This window comes from Pelmatolapia mariae, linkage group LG15, assembly GCF_036321145.2.
Source record: "Pelmatolapia mariae isolate MD_Pm_ZW linkage group LG15, Pm_UMD_F_2, whole genome shotgun sequence".
Lineage (NCBI taxonomy): Eukaryota > Metazoa > Chordata > Actinopteri > Cichliformes > Cichlidae > Pelmatolapia > Pelmatolapia mariae.
Window position 1 is genome coordinate 15,395,909 of NC_086240.1, and position 19,769 is coordinate 15,415,677.

The following is a 19,769-nucleotide window of genomic DNA, read 5'->3' on the forward strand; positions in this document are numbered from 1 at the left end:
GATGTCTGTTTAGTAGCCGTTTGCATACTATGCATACTCTCTCTCTCTTCATATGTGTGTGTGTCTGTGGGGGGGGGCGCCAGAGGGAGTGTTCGCCCAGGGCGCCAAACAGGCTAGGACCGCCACTGTTGGCAGGACATCTAAACAGCAAGAGGAGGAGTTCAGTTGACCTAAGATGTCCTCCAGGTCTTTGCTGTTAATAGGGTGAAACTGTTTGATGGTGTTTAAACAGTTTTTCGGTGGACACAGTACATATCCTGAATCTGCTGTTGATGTACTGTAGCCTCAGTTTCCTGCTCTTAGTTGTGTATTGGCTCATAATCTTTTATATTAAGTTATGTTCCTGATGTGTTGTCCATGTTCAATTGTGGGTAAAATGTGTGGTTTATGGTATTTTCATATCATTAATTTCTGTTTTTATGTACACAACAAGCCAACTTGTGGAGAATTGGCTTTTAGCTTTTAGTATATTTTATTAATTTTAATATTTATCATGAAAATATCTCAGGATTGAGATTAAAGACAGTAAATCTTTAGTTATCCATTTCCTTATTGCATTACATTTGACAGAAAATGCAAGATATTTCTATCTGCCTTGACTCTTCTCTGTATTTCGGTTATGTTTGTTTAGTCATTATGACTCATGCTGGATCAACAACATACTATCACTACAGTATCAGAGGGGATTTTTCTGAGTGGCTCTAAAGCAATGAAGTGTCTCCTTCCAACTAAAAACTGTAAGAGTACAGATATCATTCACGCCATGATCTCAGTCTTAAATCATTTGTGTTAATTTTGTCTCCTTAATGACTTATATATACATATATTTCCCATGTTTGTTTACTGCTTTGTGGTTTTTAGTATTATTACTTTATACTTATTAACTAAATGTCCAGCACTGCCATTTCCCTCTTTTATCCACTAAACATCTGGTTCAAACGTATTAATCAGAGGTAATATATTCACATTGGTTTTGATGAACAGTGGCGAGCACTTAAACCTGCTGAACCTTATTGATTTGGTAAGTTCTCCTTGTTTTCGGAGCTCAGCAGAAGATCAGTATCTCAGACTGAACTTTGACTTGAGCCCAAATGAAACAGGAGACAAACATCTTTATTTACCTTTATTTAGGAAACTAGCTTTATTTTTAAAGTGATCATTTCATATATTTTTTTCGTGATCAGATATTTAACCATACTACTGCAAGTGATTAAAGTACATAAAAAAGCCAAGTAAAAAGGTTCAATGCATATTTCTAATTGTTTTTTTAAATAGCCCTCATTTATCCAATTAAACTAATTAATCATTGGTCACTTCATATCATCTTGTTCACTGCAACTGGCCTGTTGCTAAATTAGATGATCTGCTGTGTGGTAACTTGACTTTAGTCCAAAGATAGAATGGTAAAGAAAGATTTTACAATCTTTGTTATTATAAAGGTTTCTCTTTTTCCTCTGACATTAAAATGGGATCATTAATAGCAGAGACAAAAAAAACAGACATATTAACAGGAGGTGTCAGTGAAATGGCTTATTTAAATAGTCGTTTTAGTATTAGTCCCAAAAATTCACTATTTTCTCCTATTCCCATACATCCCATAAGTCCACATAGTCCATATAGTCTACATACTGTACTATAACCCATTTGCACAGTGCTAATGTTACTCTTGTGCAACATCAGCTAGTCTCCTTGTGTCTGATTGACTTATCTTGAGCTCATTTCTCCTGTAAGCCTTATCTAGAAGCTTTCACAGGCTTTTCTTTGGAGGTGAAAGGTTAGCCATAAATACTGAGACACCACTGCTGAGATTTATTTGCATCCAGTCTGGTTCCCACTGGGAGTGACTAAAGCTCCAGGGGGCTCTGGCCTACAGGAAGCTATGAAACCTTACCAAGGTTACATCTTTCACCCTGTTATTCCGAATGCACCACAGCAAATGGGAAATCAATAAGCAGGTTTATGGATTACTGGACCTTTAGCGATCTGAAAGGCACTGGTGATTCATTTAGCAGCTTCTGCACTTTACTACTTCAGGCCATTTGTCATATTATAATAATTACATTTTGCATGTGTTGCTGTGGGACATATTGAATAGTGCATATTGCAGTAGAAGTCATTTTAGTCAAATTAGAATAAGCTAAAACTAAACTCTTCTTATTTTGTGAATGAACAGTTTAGTAAGCCATGGTTGAGGTTTAAGGTTATTACAAGACTACAAGAGTCTAGGGTGGATCCTAAAATGATGTTACACCCAAATGCAAGACATAACTGTTGCAGTTGGGCTGAATATTTCTTGTTCAGGGAGATATGTTTTGAGTTTTCCATTCAAGTATTTCAGGTAATCCAGCTTCTTCTGGACCAACCCCTTTGAAATCGAAATTCAGCATCCTCCCATCACACCAAATCCCACTGATAGGGGAAACAGCTTATAAAAAGGGATGCAAGTTGAATTTGAGTGAAATAGCTTGAAGGTTTTGTTTTAATTTTATTCCATAAGTGAAATTACTCATTATAATCACTTTCACTTTGGATTTTTTCCCCCTGGATGTCCAAGTGCCACCCTAGAGATCCCACCACCATTCTGAGAACCACTGCAGATGCACTGCACTTCTGATGACTGGTTAGGCCCATTAGAGTCCTATCTACCATGTGCATGTCATAAAGCACCTAATGCTTTGAGACGTGCTTTAATATATGCTGATAACAAACTTTAAGCAGGAGCACACTAGCAGCAGGCGATATAGGTTCACATGCTTGAGGCATCTATGAGGCAAAGGTGAGCGTTTGTGAAGGCGTTCGCATATTTGTAGTACATCATAGTGCCACATTTGTGCTATAAGCTATATTTTGAATCGTATGAACGGTCATGCAGTCATAAGTTTGAAACAAAGAAATAATACTCAGAAAAACTTTATTAATCCCAAAGGAAATTCTGTAAAATCAAAACTGAAACCCTTCTCAGTCAGGTGAACTGATTGCCTTTTAGAATAATGGCACACATCATTGAAATGAAAGTCAATAAAATCCTGATACTACCAAATGTTTCTGTGCCCTGAGCTTTGAATGCAACATACAAACAAAGTTATTGATCCATGATGATTAGTACCTACACAACACTGATGATGGTTATTAAAAATGTTAGCTAGCAAGACTATATTAATGTTGTATTAAAATATAATGATATATGAAAACATACCGGTATAAACATTAGTATTAACCTAGTACCACAAAATCTATGTTGTACTGCACTATATTACTTACTAATACAAGTAGTAGAGCACTAAATAATAAATTATCTGCTAGATATAAATTGTGTTTGTGTGTGTGTGTGTGTGGGGGGGGGGGGGGGGGGGTTGTTTTTTTGTTTTTTAACAATAAGCATTAGCATTAGCATTCTATATTAATGACCTCAGGATGATCTCAAACCAGAAATAATAAAACAACTGTCATTTAGAATAATCACTGGCCACCCCCACCCAGTGCGGACAGACAGTCTTTTTACCTTTGACCTGCCACAAGGACTGCTCAGACTTTGGAACCAGGGCAACACATTTGCAAGTCCCTGCAATCACATACAGTATGTCTTGAAAGCTATAAAAGCCAAAAGGCAAAGGCAAAATAATTAGTCTTCAGAGAAAGAGGGGGACTCTCCTTACCTTAAGGCTTCCAGGAGCTCAACCCATGATGTTGGGTTACAAGCTCTGCCTTGTGCTGTTTCTGGGCACATGCACGCTAGCCCGTGAGTACAATATATATATATATATTTTATTTTTTTTTTTTTTTTTTAAAGGCAGTGGATTTTTAAAACTTAGTCCTGTATGTGACTTAAATCTGCTTGTTTAAAAATATGTAACGAATGCTTTTTTTTTTAGCTTTGTGAAAAGTTGGCAACTTGCTCTGAAATGGAACACATATTTTACAAATTTGAGACGATGATCTTTGATACCGTTTGTGTCTCCTATGTTTTTAAAATAGAGCAAAACAAATGTGTAACTATTTAATTAGACTTTGACATATAAAAATTTACAGTAAATATTGTTAGTTTGTGTTAAGTGTTTTGCAAGGCATTGACAAATAACAGTATTATGTTTTTATTATTAGTAGTAGTATATTTTAATGTACTTAACTTGTATCTTAAACATTCACCAAACAAAAATCAATAGTTTCCCCCCGGTAGGAGACACAAATTCCTTAGGGCTTGCATAAGACAGCGTATTTGACATAAAATCTGCCAAATCAAATGCGCAGAGACTCACGCTTGGAATATGAGAGCAGCCAAAAGTGGCATAATTACTGTATTCAGTCATTTACAATTGTGTTGTTGCACTGTAACGGCAGCTTGTGCGTTTGTTTGTTTGTTTGTTTGTTTGTTTGTTTGTTTTTTTCGTTTTCCAGAGCAAGATGTTGGAAGTGTTGAGGAACCATCTCCAGCCTGCTTTTGTGAGTGTCTTTGTTGTCATTGTTTAAAAGTAAACATTTTATAATGTGTAATTTAATATTATAAAGCGGGAAAATTAAAATGGGAACCTTGAAGTATTTAATTCCCATTATACCTAGAATATATATAGAGAACTATGTATTAAACATTTGGCTTCAGTTCCATAAGTCCTGGATGTAAAGCTTTGGTTTGAGTGGAGCTAGCCTTGAAATTTTTCTTTTAGTGTAGCATTTAAAAAACTGGCTGTTGTTGGTCTAACTATTGCTGTAAATGCTTTAAATACTTTTCAGTGGCCAAACGATACAGGCACTTCAGAAGATTTGTGTATGACTACGAAGCTGAGACCTTTAACACTGTGAATGGAGCTACAGACAATAAAAGCGGCCCCAAAGTCTCCTGCACAGTAAGTCTTCGAGCTTAGATCATTGCTGGGGGGGAAAAAAACACCCCAGCAATCTCATGACCCCGAATGTAAAACAAGAAGTCCAAACAAACTGTTTATTCTGCTGCACAGGTTGAGGTTGATGTGCCCCAGACCTGTAGCTTCATCCTCCGCACAACAGAGTGCTCTCTGAGTGAGGTTGTTGGCATTGATGATGAGGGGAATCCACTGTATCGTCCTGCTGCTGGAGCTGAGGCTTTCAAAGCTGCCATGGAGAAGTGAGTCATCTTGTTTGTAGGGAAGATTTATCTATTTCGTTAATTACTCTCAGAAATTAGGATCCAGGATAACTGAGGAAATCAAAGAGTGACCTGAATGGCAGGCTGTAAATGATGATCTGTCCACGTCAACAGAAACACTCTAAAGATCACAGTCGAAGGACAGACAGATGTCAAGCTGTACCCTGAGGACGATGAGCCTGTCAACATCCTCAACATCAAGAGAGGAATTGTCTCTGCTCTCATGGTGCCTGTGATGGAAGAGGAGAAGAACAATGAAATGGTAGCTCCCCTCACTTGTTTATTACTTGATTTCTTCTTTTTTGGGGATATTTTCATAGCTTCATAGTTGGCAATTAAATCAGGCCAAGTAGAGCCTGATTCAGTTTGTTGTTTAGTCATGCACAGATAAGTTGCACAAGAGGCAGATAAGCTGGCCCAGTCAGAGCAGATAAATACACTGATGTAACAGCATGTTCCAACAATGACAATCTTCAGCAACAGGTCAAAGTCCTAGATAACTTTATCTTGTTATTGACATATGCTGCTCTCATAATGGAGGTAATCTTTAAGAATGATTGATTACCTGATTGAAGAGATAAGTTAAAGGAAAGAAAGCACGTCCACAAGTCCAGTTCTTACAGCTTGAATATTGAATGGTTTTGAACATCCTAATCATTTCCAGCCCACCGTACACGGAGTGTGCTCCACCGACTTCACCGTCAACAACAAACAGGACATTGCTACTGATGTGACAGTCAGCAGGGATCTGTCCAGATGTGACTGGTTCACTGCCCGCAGACAGGACACCAGTCCCCTGGCTCTCGTCTCTGGCATGGTAAGAGTTCAACAAAAATCTGACACTGCCTTCACAAACTCAGGCCAAGAGTCAAAATCCTCAGTGGAAAACAATATGGTCCGATTACACTATTAAACGAACCCAAGCTATATTTTCATAGTATAAAACCACAAAGCAAACATCCATCCCTTTTTTCTTCACACGTCAAGTCATAAAGTACATCTACATTTCCAAGCATTCTACATTCTCCAAACTTGTGACAAAACATTGATTTTTTAAATTTATTTATTCTTTTGCCTGTCAGAAATACGGCCTGTCCAAGCTGATCAGGAGCACTCAGAGCTGTAACTACAGGTTTGACAACCAGAAGAAACACATGACCAGTGGAACCTGCACAGAGAAACACATCTTCCTGCCCCTGTCCCATGAGTAATTTTTATTTTGACTTTTTGTATATTTTTCATGAATAATTTTGTGAATTCTCTTTAAAAGCTAACGCACATTTGGCACATATCTCTCTTCTGTAAAAAGAAACCAATATGGAATTTCTGCTATGGTGAAGCAGACTGTGACTCTGAGAGCGACTGCCAAGATCAACGACAGAATCTTTGATCACAGTGAGTGCTTCTGTTGCGTGAAAACAAATTTTGTAAAAATGGGGGGAAAAAACAATATAAATATTCTATGTGTGTCTCTAACATCCAGATTCTAATAGATTTTCCACTGCTTGTGATTTATTTCTGTACAGATGAGGACAATGTCAGGTACTTGCCCATGGATGTTGTTGACGACAAATCCCCAGTGCAAACCATGGATGCTGTCGCTGCCACGATGCAGAAGCTGAACTCTCTGTCAGAGACCAACGAGGGCGAGAAGCGCGCCGGCCTTTTCCGCCAGCTGGTGTCAGAGTTTCGTGGCCTGAAGGGGGACATCCTGAACTCAGCTATTGTTGAGATGACAGACATTTCACCCTCTCTGACGTGGCAAGCTCTGGCTCAGTGTGGTACACCAGAATGCACTAGCGCCATGCTCAAGCTTCTCAGGACCTTTGATGGAGACGCTGTTGAGGTTGATGCTGTTGTCTACGCCCTGGGGCTGCTGCCCAACCCTTCCCGCCAGATGGTGAAAGACTTGCTGGCAATGGCTCAGTACAAGCAGAGCAAACCCATCATGTATGCTTTGAGCAATGCAGCCAGGAAGTAAGTGAACATAAATATATGACATTCTGAAGGACGCTGTCCTCGATGCAGTAACACTGAATTGTGGTACCTATTGTAAATTAATACATAATCCCTAATGTCTATCTTTGCTTCTAGACTGTATAAATCTGAGGGAGTCACTCCAGAGATCACAGCTGTCTACAAATATATTGCTTCTCTTCTGGGTGCAGACTGCGCTGGTGACAAAGACCTGACTTTCCTGACTTTAAGGGTAGGTAACAAGACGTGAATAAGAATACATTTTCATTCAAGAAAACTTTATTATATCAAGACAATACAGAGGGGAAAAAACACTGATCCCACATTTCCTGAGGACAAAGATAAAAAAAAAGTTTTAAGGGGAACATTTAATTGCATGATTTATGATTTGCTTTAATATTCTGTCCAGGTTGTTGGCAACATGGGAGACGCAATGGAGGCCACCGATCCTGCTATTAAGACCACCCTGCTCAAGTGCATGAGACAGCCTGCAACCACTTTGTCCGTGCAGCTGGCCGCCATCCAGGCTTTCAGGCGCATGTCTGTGACAGATGAGGTAACTAACCACATTCCTCTTCTACATGAACAGTCTCCTTGCTTCCCAGTTTTATAGTGGAGACAAACTGAAGCTACAAAGACCATTAAGTCACTGTTTTTTCACATTGTTTTCCTGTCCAGATTCGTGCCAACCTCCAGAGGGTCAGCCAGTATCCCAAGGGCGCTGTGCAGAAACGTCTGGCAGCTTATCTGACACTGATGAGAAACCCCGAGGACAGTGACATTGAGGTGGTGAAGAAGCTGCTTAACCAAGAGCAGAACGAGCAGATCAGGGCTTTTGTGTCCTCCCACATCTACAACATCATTTCCTCAACTGATTCAGAGACCAAAAAGTAAGAATAAAGCATTTTTCAGCTTAATGTGTTGTTCTATACTAATATAGCGCCGATTTGGGCACCCATCTATTTACACTCAGCTAATAGTTTTACTTTTAATCTTCACTCCAGGCTCGGTGAGAAAATAATGGATGCCCTGCAGGACACAGATGTTTCTACACACAGTGACTACACCACAAAATCTCGCAACTATGAGCTGGGAATGGCACATGAGAGCATGGCGGCCAAAATTCAAGGCAATGTCATTTTCGATCCCAGCAGCACGTTGCCAAGGGAGGTCTTGCTGGAAACTACCCTGAATGCTTTTGGTTACAGCATGGATATTTGGGAGGTATGTACATTGCTTGTCACGCACAATAATTTTGCCATTTTAAATTGTAGTTTTACACCTTTAACACTGAACTTTATTCATGGGGATTGATTTTATTTGATGGGACCTAACCCCAACAACTCCTGGTTCATTTCTGTATTCATATTATTAAATTCTTTTTGGCAGGTTGGCATGGAAGGAAAAGGCTTTGAGCCAACCATTGAGGCTCTGTTTGGCAAGAATGGATTCTTCCCTGACACAGTGTCCAAGACTCTGTACTGGGCTGAAGAACAGATGTCACCAAAGATCAAGGAGGTTCTGGAGAAATGGGTTGCTCCACTGAAAATAGAGGGGCAAAAGGTATATCACTCGCATAACTGTTTCTGTTTAACACTCTTATTCTTAGTGAACGTATCATTGTCACTCACACTAACGTATCTAACATATTGGTCCCTTTTTCTTAAGGCTCCTGAAAACCTTGCAACAGAAATTGTCCGCAACCTCAACAAGCTGGTAAAAGACCTGCAGAACCGAGAGTCCCCAGAGGCCATGGCCTACCTGAGGCTAATGGGAGCTGAGCTTGGCTACATCAAGAGCAATGAACTGAAATCTATTGCTGAAAATGCAATGATGTATGCGAACATTTTCATGAGGATAATGCCTACAAAGGTAGTGTTCTGTAGTCATTAATATAGTGTCTATATAGAGTTTTTTTTTCTTTGCCCCAGAAAAACTCTATTTGTTAACTGTATTTCTTCCTGTCAGGTCATGTCTAACCTGATTTCAAGCACTCGCAATGAGATTTTTGCCCATTACATCTTCATGGACAACAAATTCATGATGTCAACAGCATCTGGCTTGCCTCTGACATTTGCTCTGTCTGGCACCTTTGCTCCTGGTGCAAAAGGAGGTCTTCGCATGACTCCAAACATGGTAAAGTTTCCATCTATTGTATTAAACCTGTGTTTAGCACCATACTAAAACAGCAATTGTTATTACAATGTTGCTGTTTTAATTGTTTGTTTCTGTGACATGTTTGTAGAATTCTCAATAATATTAATCCTGACATTGTAGCAATGTTGGTTATTTTTTCCCCACACACTTCAATTTTTCTGTGATCCCCTTTGTTTCCAGGAGCTGGTGTTCATGCCCGCCATTGGAATTGAGTTCATGACTCAGATGGGAATCCATGTGCCTGAATTTGTTGTCTCTTCAGTTGAGATGCACACCAACATGTACCATGAGAGCTCTTTCAATGCCAAGATCACCATGGAGCAAAACCAGGTCAAGCTTTCCATCCCTGCTCCACAGGGCACCATGAAATTCTTGAGAATCAGGTAAAAAAAAAAAAAAAATCTGATAACTTACTTTGTGTAATACAAGTAAATGGTATTAATTGATATCGATTGAATAATTATAAAGAACACTACCAACAGGGAGCATATTGCATTTCATATATTCTGTATGTTTAATAAAGTTGTTAGAAGTAATTTTGCTGTTCTTTGTTTGAAATAGCAACAAAGTTATGATTGTGGGTGCTGGGCACGCTACAGTGATCCCACACAGACTGGCCGACTCCAGCTGCAGCCCTCTCTTCTCTGGAGTCAAATACTGCACAAAAACACTTCGTGGTGATGCTCCTGGCAAGACGGCTGTTCCTTACTTCCCTCTGAACGGAGAGACTGAGTAAGATGTTCTTTAAAAAGTCAGGTTTTGCTTTTTTATTTTGTTTTTCTTTGTTTCTTTGTTAAATAAGAAAAGGAAATGCCTTAAATATGATCATGTAACATATTTCCATTTAATGCTGAATATTGTTTAGTATATTGTGGTACAGTTGAAAAGAAGATGGTTAAATACAGATAAGAATAGCCAAAACAGCACCGCCTTACTTCACCTTATATTTATACTTGGTCAAGAATAGAGATGAAAAGATTTTAGCTCATCTCAGATGGTGGTTTTAGCTGGATATATGCACATGAGATCATAGATTTCATAGCTGCACAGTACCAAATTGCATTAGAAGAAATAAAAATGTACTAAAGACTTTATTTTTACCCAAGGTTTGCTCTGGACATCGAGCCTACTAAAGAGGTCTCTGAGTACACAGCCAGTATCACCTATGGCGAAGAAAAGGACGGACGCCACAAGGTTAATTCTGTGAAGATGACTCTGAGAGCCGAAGGTATGAATATTGCTTTTTTTTAATCAAGGATTTTATTACATGTGCTGCCTCTTTCTTTTCTTTTCTTTTCTTTTCTTTTCTTTTTTTGAGTTATACAGATAAGTGATTAACGTTTTTCTGACTCTGTGACGTCAGGTGCTCAGCCTACTGAGGCTACAGTCACCATGAAATACAACAGGAACAGAAATGTCTTCAGCACTCAGATCGACATACCTGACTTTGATGTTGAGGCGGGCGTCAAGCTCGGCATGACAGATAGCAATGCCAGAGGCAAATCTATTACCCTCGAGATCTCCAACAAGAACGAGCCTCAACTCACTCTGACTGGCCGTGCCAAGTGAGTAAACCCAGCAAAATCTTTCCCTAAATTGTTCAGTTACTTTACTATAATTCCACTGACCTCATTGCAGAAATTAACTGCTTTTTTTTATTATTAATTATAGGCTTCAGGCTATGACTGATGGCATGCTGCAGCTTCAGCTGTTAGTCCCCTCACTCAGGACAGATGCCACAGTCACTGCTACCATGAGCAAAGCCGACGGACTCACCATGGAGATCAGAAGTGATGTCAAGCTCCCAGAGATCTCCTCCATTCAGGCAGTCACCTTCAAATATGGTAATTTTGCTCAAGAAGAGTGGCAATGGAGCTCAAAGAATGGTCATGTCAGGCACAGTTTAAAACACTGTCTTTCTGCTGTCACAGGCAAAGATCAGGCTGAGGTTCAGCTGATGTCCAACATGAATGCTGAAACAAAAGTCCCAGTGCATTACACTAAGGTCCTCCAGGCCTGGCTCAGGAAGACTGCAGAGGATGTTATGGACCAGCGGGTTGTCAAGACTGATATGAAACTACGACACATCCTCAACAAAGGAATTGAGGTAAAAAGAATTTTATACTAACTGAATGTTTATTTCGTAGTTTTTATTTTGTCCAGACTGAATCATAAGAAATATGATGTGTTTTAATCAGGCCAGCAATATCTGGATGGACAAAGTCTCAGCTGATTGTCCCTATATGGCGAGACTGAGGAACAGCTTAGCTATGATGGAAATGCCATCTGTGCCTGAAAACCTGTTCATGAACCTGTAAGTGAAGCAAAAACATAAACTAGTATCTTCATAATTTTTATTATAATAAAAAAAAACTTCAAACCTTATACTGAATAAATACAACATTTTAACAAGTTCCCTACTTTTGCCATTTCAACAGTGAAAGCACACTGAGATACCAGTTCAACCAGGACCGTCTGACTATCACCATCCCAGTTCCTTTTGGGGGCAAATCATCTGAGGAGCTGAGGATACCTCAAATGGTCACCACTCCACACATTTCCATGCCGAAGTTGGGCATAGATTTTGCCCCACGAGGAATCCAAATCCCAACTTTTAACATCCCATCTGACTATGATCTCACCCTGCCTCTGATGGGCATGGTGGAAATGGCTGCCAAGGTCGACACCAACTATTATAAGTGGGAGGCAACAGCGTCTGCTGGTAACAACACTGCAGAGTCTCCTAACTATGTGGCCAAATTCAACATTGTGGCTGACAGTCCGATCAAATTCCTCTCATTTTCAGCTGAGGGTAATTCTTTATTCTTTATTCTTATAAACTATACATTTGTTATTGAACAGTGCAGAAAAAACATAGATGCTGATACGAATTGTTAATTTTTTTTATTTGTCTGTTCTAAAGGAGCAACCAAAATCACTGACACAGAAGCAGAAACGATGGAATTCAATCTTGATGGTTCCCTGAAGCACATGCTGATCACCACAGGTTTTAATGTTCAGGAAACCATTGCAGTCACAGACAGTTTGATGTCAACTGGCCACTACAAGGTGCATGCTGTTGCCCCTGTGGGTCTGGACACCTCCCTGACTATTACTACCCAGATGACCCTTGACTCTAAAAAGCTTTTTGGAAATGTTAACACAAATGGAAGTGTCACTGTTGGACCCATGACTGCTACCACCACCTATCTCTACACCTTCTCGGTCGAGCCAGCGAAGAAAGAAGCAATAATGCAGAGTTCACTGAATGTGAAGTCTGAAGACCTGAAGTTTGAAAACAAGATGAAGGCATCATATGCAGAGGAAGAGCTTCTGTTTGACTCTAACACTAAAGTGAACAGCGACCCCATCGTGCACAACACCAAAATTAACCTTAGGTACAAGGATCTCAAGCTTACCATCCAGTCCAGCTCTGAGACACAGGCTGATGAGAGGATGCTTCGGAGCCAGATAGAGTTTGCTGCCTCTAGAGGACAGGCCAGTCTCAGAATAGAGAATCTAGCCGATGATACAAGCAACCGTATCTATTCACTGCTTACCGGTTCCCTTAATCCCTCTGGCTTGGAGGTCAACACTGATGCCTCCATGAACATCTTTTCAAGCATCGCCTCTCACAAGGCCGCCTTTTCCCTGAACACCAATGGCCTGACCACCAGCTGTACAACAACTGCCCAGCACAGTCCATTCACATTTGAGAATATTTTCCATGGCACAGTTGACACTTCAAGTGCCACCATGTCTCTCACAACAAAAGGAGGCATTAAAGAAAACAAAGCAGAGCTCACCATTGGAGGCAAGATTGCAACCACAGAAGTCTACCTTAACAGCAACTTTGAGGCTAACCTCTTTGATATTAACAGCAGGAACAGAGTGAACTTCAGAGTGAATGAAGATGGCTTGACTCTCTCTAACAACATGGTTGGATCTTTCAATGAGATGAGGACTGAAAACACAAATGCACTGTCTCTTACATTGAGATCTTTTACCCTGCAGTCCAAGACTGACAACTTGCTTGACAGCAGCAACTCTTACAAGCATGACATCACAGTCAACATGGGCCGTTCTGCTGCCTCAGTTATTGTGAAAAATGACCTGAAGATAATGGAGGTTAGCTTCGTGAATGATGCCCAGTTCAAGGCAGAGCCCTACAACCTGGAGCTGACTGGAACAGTGATGGGAGCTTTCTCAGAGGAAGAGCTCAAACACACCTATGAAATCAAGTTTATTGACATGGTCCTGTCTGCAAAGTATAACACCAACGGTAAACTCCTGGGAACTCAAATGACCCATACCACTGATATCGAGGTTGCTGGCCTGACCATGAAGTTCAACAATGTGGCTAACTTCAACTCACCATCTCTTCATCTGGACAGCAAAGTTGCAACTGTGGCTGCACCCTTCACCCTGAACATTGATTCCATTTTCAATTCAAATGGTGCAGTGAATCTGTATGGAAAGCAGAGTGGTGAATTATACAGCAAATTCCTCCTGAGAGCACAACCCATGCTTTTCACACAATCATTTGAGTACAGAGCTTCAACCACACATGAACTAGAAGGCAGACCAACCATTACAACAAATATGGACAACATGTTCAGCAGCATGCTGAGCCTCCAAGAGCAAAGTGTCGCACTGAAGGTGACATCTAAAGTAAATGAGCACGCCTTTGAACAGGAAATGAGTGCCTACAACAATGCAGAAAGAATGGGTGTTGAAATGGCAGGAGCAGTCTCCACTCCCCTCTTCAGTGAGTCCAGTCAAAATTATGGCATCTCTGGATTTGTGAAATATGACAAGAACAGTGACAGTCACTCTCTCCAGATCCCATTTATTGAGCATCTGCCTGCATTCGTTGAAAAGATGAAGAGCACAGTGATGGCGCTGATGGACAACAGCATTGAGATGCTAAAAGACATCAACAACAGGTATGAGATCAGTGCCAAGTTACAGCTCAAGGTGGCAGAACTAAAGGAGGCCATTGACAACTTTGACTTCAACCTGTTTGTCCAAGACCTGAGAAAATTCATCAGCTCAATGGAAAACTTCATCACCAACATGACACCCAAGCTCCCAACTGAAAAAGTCATGAACATACTGAAATCTATCAAAGACACCATAATGGTTTGGATGAAGAAACACGACATTGCAAACAAGTTCCAAGTGATTTATACCAAAATTGAAGAGATTCTCTCCAACTTTGAAGTTGAAAAAAAGATTGGAGCCTTCATGGATGAGATTGTTAAAATTATGAAGCAGTATCAGGTCAGAGAAAAGATTCAGCATGCATTTGATGCTCTCAGGTCAATTGACATTCAGCCTGTGATGAAAAACATAATGGTACCTGTTCAGGACCTGTTGAATGAGCTATATGCCTTTGACTTCAAACAGCTAATTGATGACATGAGTGACTATTTCATGAGAATGATCCAGAAAGTAAGGTCCTTTGATTATGACACCCTCACCATGGAGCTGAAAGAGAAAGTGGCAGAAATGAGCAAGATCCCCTGTTTTGGAAAACTTTATGGAGAGTTCAGAGTTAATTCACCTCATTATAAACTCACAACCACTGCTGACCTGGAGAACACAACAACAATTTCTGACACACCAGAGTTCAAAATGAACCTCATCTCAAAGACTACATCTACTTTACGAATCCTTGACTTCACTGTGGATGCCAGTGCACATTTATCTGTGCCCAAGATGAGTCATTTGTCCATCTCTGAGCTCATCAACGTTGATCAGTCGTCTTTTAAACTTGACCACAAGGGTCAAATGACCTTCTATGGTCTGACAGCTGAAGCTTCTGCTGATACCACTGCAACAGCAGCAACTGAGCTCTACTCTGCAACCCTTGTTAACAATGCAGTCTTCAACATGGAAAATGGAATTTCAACCACCGTAGCCACTAATTACAAACATGACCTCAACATGCCTGCCCTTAACATCTTTAGTGAAATGGAGATTAATGAAAATGTAGTTTTCCTGCTTAAAGATGGCTCCATCCAACTGACCTTTAACAATGTTGCCAGTGAAAAATATGCAATTCGGGACTTCTCAGATGAGGCACGCCACAAGAGCGACTTGTCAGTGGTCATGGATTTCCATAAAGCCAAAGTGAGTTTCACTGGAACAACAGACAGCAACCTTCTGAAAATGAATCAGAATGTTGGTGCTGAAATATGCATTTTCAGCCACATAGTTGTTGATGCCAAGGCTGAGACTGAAACACCTTTCATTAAAAACAGCGTTGCAGAAGTCAAGTTCGAGGCAAAGGTTGAAGACATGAAAATTGATTTCTCTGCCTCTCACAGTGCACAGCTGGTTGGTCAGGTTGAAGGAACTCTCTCAAACTCAGCCCTTGCTCTGGTCACACCTAATGAGCTTAAGCTTGATACCAAGAACACAGCAAATGCCAAAATTGCCCTTCCATTAAAGCTGTCTGGAAAGATAGATCTCCAGAATGACATTGCTTTCACCGTGAACACCGAAGTGCAGCAGGCTAGTTGGACAGGTCTGGCTAGATTCAACCAGTACAAATACTCCCATTACTTTGCTCTGGACAACAGAGAAACAGAAATTAACCTGTATTCCCAAATCAAAGGAGACGCCAATCTTGATGTATTGAAGCAGCCTATCACCATTCCTGAAATTCCCTTGCCATTTGTTGACATGAAGACACCAAAAGTGGAGGACTACTCACTGTGGGAAGACACTGGTCTGGGCAATCTACTAATCACAACAGAGCAAACATTTGATCTGAGCTCCAAGCTGAAGTACACTAAGAACCATGAGTTGATCACCATTGACATCAATATGGATCCAGTCATCAATGCCATTAACACCAATTTCAAGACACTGCACAAGAAAATGATGAATGGCAAGGATAGGGCTGCTGCCATACTCGCTACATCATATGACAAAGCAAAGGAAGAGTATGAAAAATATAGCACTGAGTTGCCTAAAACTATTACTGTCCCTGCCTATAAGGTTCCCATGATGAACATTGAGACATCAACATTCACAATTCCACTGCCTGACTTCACCCTCATCACAATGCCCACTCTGCGTGTGCCCTCTGCCCTGCGCAAGGTAACTCTTCCAAAAATCACCCTGCCCAAAATTCAGAGCATCAAGATCCCAGTTATGGGTGATATGACCTATGAGATCTCCATGAAGACACCGATGATCACTCTCAAGACTAACGCAAGCATCCTAAAGCAGGACAGCATCACCATCAAACTAGATGCTTCTTCAATATCTGAATTTGATTTCCTGAATGGAATGATTGAGGGCAATACCAATGTGAATGTGATGGGTGGATTTAAAATGGCCTCTCTCCTCAATGTGAAACATTCAATGCTAGAGGGACACCATGACAGCACCATCTTCCTAACTACTGAAAATGTAGCTATCGCCATCACAAACACAGCAAAGGTCAACATTCTTGACCTGACCATGGAAATCTATGAGGAGATTACTGGAAATCCAGAAGAAGGCCTTATTGTCTCAGTTTCCAATCCATCTGCAGGACTCATTGCAGTTCAGATGCAGGCTAAGCGACCGGCACAAGTGAAAGCAAGACTCTATGGTCGTTACCCGGTAAGAAAATAGTCTACTATCGATGCACTTTCTAATTAAAGCTGATTTTTTTTCAACCTAAATGGTATATTATTTAAATAATTAACCTATTGGTTTTCATGTGTACTGTTTAGTCTGAGCCATCCACAGACATTGATATCTTGGGTCTGAAGATGTCTGTGATCAACTCTGAGAAGCTGAACCTTCAAACAACCTGGAATATGGAAATACCATACGAGATGATGCTCGGAGCGAAGAATCAGGTGCCTGCGGTCATGGAAATAGTGTCTGAATCTGCTGTCATAACATACAACGAGGTCAACAAGCAAGTTAGAAGACTCGAAGGTTCCTTTGCACAGGCTAAAAAGCAGGGTAATGTGATGTTCAAGAGGGCTATTAATAGTCTCGAATCAGTAAAATCTTGCAAGATTGTGACAACTGTCACAGATAATACTGTTTTAATCCTCAAAAACTACCAGAAGAAAGTTGAAAAGTTCCTTGATGCTGTTGTTAAATTTCTGAGAGAGACTAGGTTCCAGATTCCTGGCTATAAAGAGAAGCTGTCTGGGCTTGAGGTCTATCAGAAATGTACTGCTTTTGTTGCTGATGTATCTGAAGAAGCAGTCCATAAGATTCCAGAGTACCTTTCTTCCATGTTTGCAACGGCACTTGATTATTTCCAAGCCACTGAATTCACCTTCCCAGGTTCTAATCGCATTGTCAGTGGAAAGGAAATTTTTGATGATATGTTGGTAGCTTTAAAGAAAATCCAGGACCAAGTGGTTGTTACTGTGAGGAAATTTAGAGATATTCAGCTGGAGGACATTGTAAAGAAATTATCAGCAATCATGCAGTTTACCATCCAACAGAGTGAGAAGCTTCTCCAAATGCTAAAATCCCAGAATCTGGAGACACTTTCTGACTTTGTGAGTACTGCATACAACGATGCCATGAACTCTCCTGTTCTGGCTGGTGTTGTCAAGCCAGTTGAAGAGGTCTGCAGAGTTGTTATGGAATATCTAAAAACTGTGACTGCTAAACTCCAAAATATTTTGGCTGACATGTCTAGTAAACAACTCACAGCTGACATCCAGTCCTGGATTAAATCAATGGTAAAAGGCATTAATAGTCTGCACAACAATGCCATTAAATCCCTGAAGGAAAAAAGCAAAAGTGTTGAAAAATATGTTAGAGTAAGCGAGCAAAAAGTAGAGGTTGACATCCCTTTGCCATTTGTTGCCAAATTCAACTAAGCAACCATAGCTAACAATGATTTAGGATGTAGTGTCTGTATTGACTTTCTGTGTTTTGTAACCAACGGTGCAATAGTGAATCTATTTTCATAACAGCAAACCAAACTGAGCAATAAAAATGATGCCTGTATAATGTTTGTTCCTTTACTAGTTTTCAAATTGATAAAATTGTTTATTATTTCACAGCAGACGCCCAGTGCTCCCTTTGTGTCTTGTACTATTTAAAAAAAAAAAACCCTGTCTGGGTATCAATAAATACAGTTTGTACTGCATTCATGTCTGTGCATTCTTTACATAAAGTTTAACATGACTGGTTAAAAAGATTGGAAGCTAATGGACTATAAATATTTCCATGTAGTTTTATGTTTTCCTGTACAGATTTAAAACAATAAAAAGCTTACTCCCTAAAGATCACAACAATACACCCTTGCTAGTAATTTCTATCCTCTGGTCTAATTTTAGATCGGACACAAATAGTTCCTGTGATACACACACACACACACACATTTCTTATAATAAAACAATCACAATAAATATAGAAACAGAGTCATTTTGACCAGGGTTATAACAATAGTTAGAAGTCAAGTCTCAAAATGTATTCCCCCTTTGGAATAATGGGATTATTTTGTCTGGGGACAGCTACAGGCTATGTGTCATCATGAGAAGTGGTGAAATAAGTATACAGCTTATTGACTCGTGTAACGTGATAAATAAGTCATTAGAAGTATAAACAAGCTTAAATCTTTAAAGGGTTTGCAAATAATATGAGAAAGAGTAAACTATGAGACCCTTAAAAGTAAACATATTCATAATAATGGGAACACGACTCAGTACGCTGTATACAGTGCTTAACAAATTTATCAGACTGTCTGTCATAAAAACAAGAAAATGCAAATATTTTTTTAAATCTATCAAAAATATATTTATAACTAAAACAAATGATGCTGTTATTTATTATTTATTAGGCAAATGAAAAATTGAATCCAATGTTTTCTTACCCAAATATGAACAAGTACACTGGACTTCTCTGAGAACTCAAATATGAACCAAACATAACATTCAAACTCTAAAGCAGATTTTTCTATTCAGGAATGTTTATAAATAAATAACTGTAGTAAAAATAATAATAATGTGCTTTAAATATTTTTTCTGCTTTTCTGTAAAATGGTAAAAGTGGAAATTCATGGATAACAACAATAATTATATTTTAGCAGTAAAAATATTTATTTTTAACATATTGTAATATTAACAAAAAAGATTTTTATAATTACCAGTACTGTTAATTTTGGGCATTTGGGTCATAAATCTGTATAGTGGGGTATAATTATTCATTTTCATATAGTGTTATTTAATGTTGTCACTTGTTGAAAAGCAGGTATTTTGAACTAGCATAAATTTCTTTCAGCAAAACATATATAAGTAAGTTAACTGCAAATACACAAGTACATTAGATTTACTCTTGTTTCAAAGGCCTGAATCAACGTGATGGTTCAGTGGATCCTGATTAAAGCAAATAAAGAAAGAAATACTAATAGAGTGAATTTTCTAAATTTACCACCAGGTTCCAACTATTTTAATCAGTATACGTAATGTTTCTTTGTATGATCAAAGGAAAGAAAGCTGTGTGTCAGGAAAATGCGACAAAAGAGTGGAAAAGTGCAGTT

The 19,769-nt window shown here is 39.5% G+C and overlaps 1 protein-coding gene across 1 annotated transcript; it reads left to right on the forward strand.

Moving 5' to 3' along the window:
* The first annotated feature begins 3,684 nt into the window (after window positions 1-3,684).
* Window positions 3,685-18,105, forward strand: LOC134643486 (apolipoprotein B-100-like). Its single transcript, XM_063495866.1, has 26 exons — window positions 3,685-3,739; window positions 4,396-4,440; window positions 4,729-4,841; window positions 4,953-5,098; window positions 5,234-5,381; window positions 5,784-5,936; window positions 6,202-6,326; window positions 6,429-6,514; window positions 6,646-7,096; window positions 7,214-7,328; window positions 7,506-7,652; window positions 7,775-7,986; window positions 8,101-8,320; window positions 8,486-8,659; window positions 8,765-8,968; window positions 9,065-9,232; window positions 9,434-9,636; window positions 9,815-9,985; window positions 10,360-10,481; window positions 10,617-10,818; window positions 10,925-11,097; window positions 11,185-11,360; window positions 11,452-11,567; window positions 11,692-12,065; window positions 12,177-16,873; window positions 16,987-18,105. The coding sequence occupies exons 1-26, from the start codon at window positions 3,685-3,687 to the stop codon at window positions 18,103-18,105; spliced, it is 9,915 nt and encodes a 3,304-aa protein (XP_063351936.1).
* The last annotated feature ends 1,664 nt before the right edge of the window (window positions 18,106-19,769 follow it).

Bases quoted from the DNA above. Each gene is read 5' to 3' on its own strand.
- LOC134643486 (XM_063495866.1), top strand. From the start codon at position 3,685: ATGTTGGGTTACAAGCTCTGCCTTGTGCTGTTTCTGGGCACATGCACG. The intron at 9,637-9,814 runs GTAAAAAAAAAA...TGTTTGAAATAG, and splicing joins ATGAAATTCTTGAGAATCAG to CAACAAAGTTATGATTGTGG. The intron at 11,361-11,451 runs GTAAAAAGAATT...TGTTTTAATCAG, and splicing joins TCCTCAACAAAGGAATTGAG to GCCAGCAATATCTGGATGGA.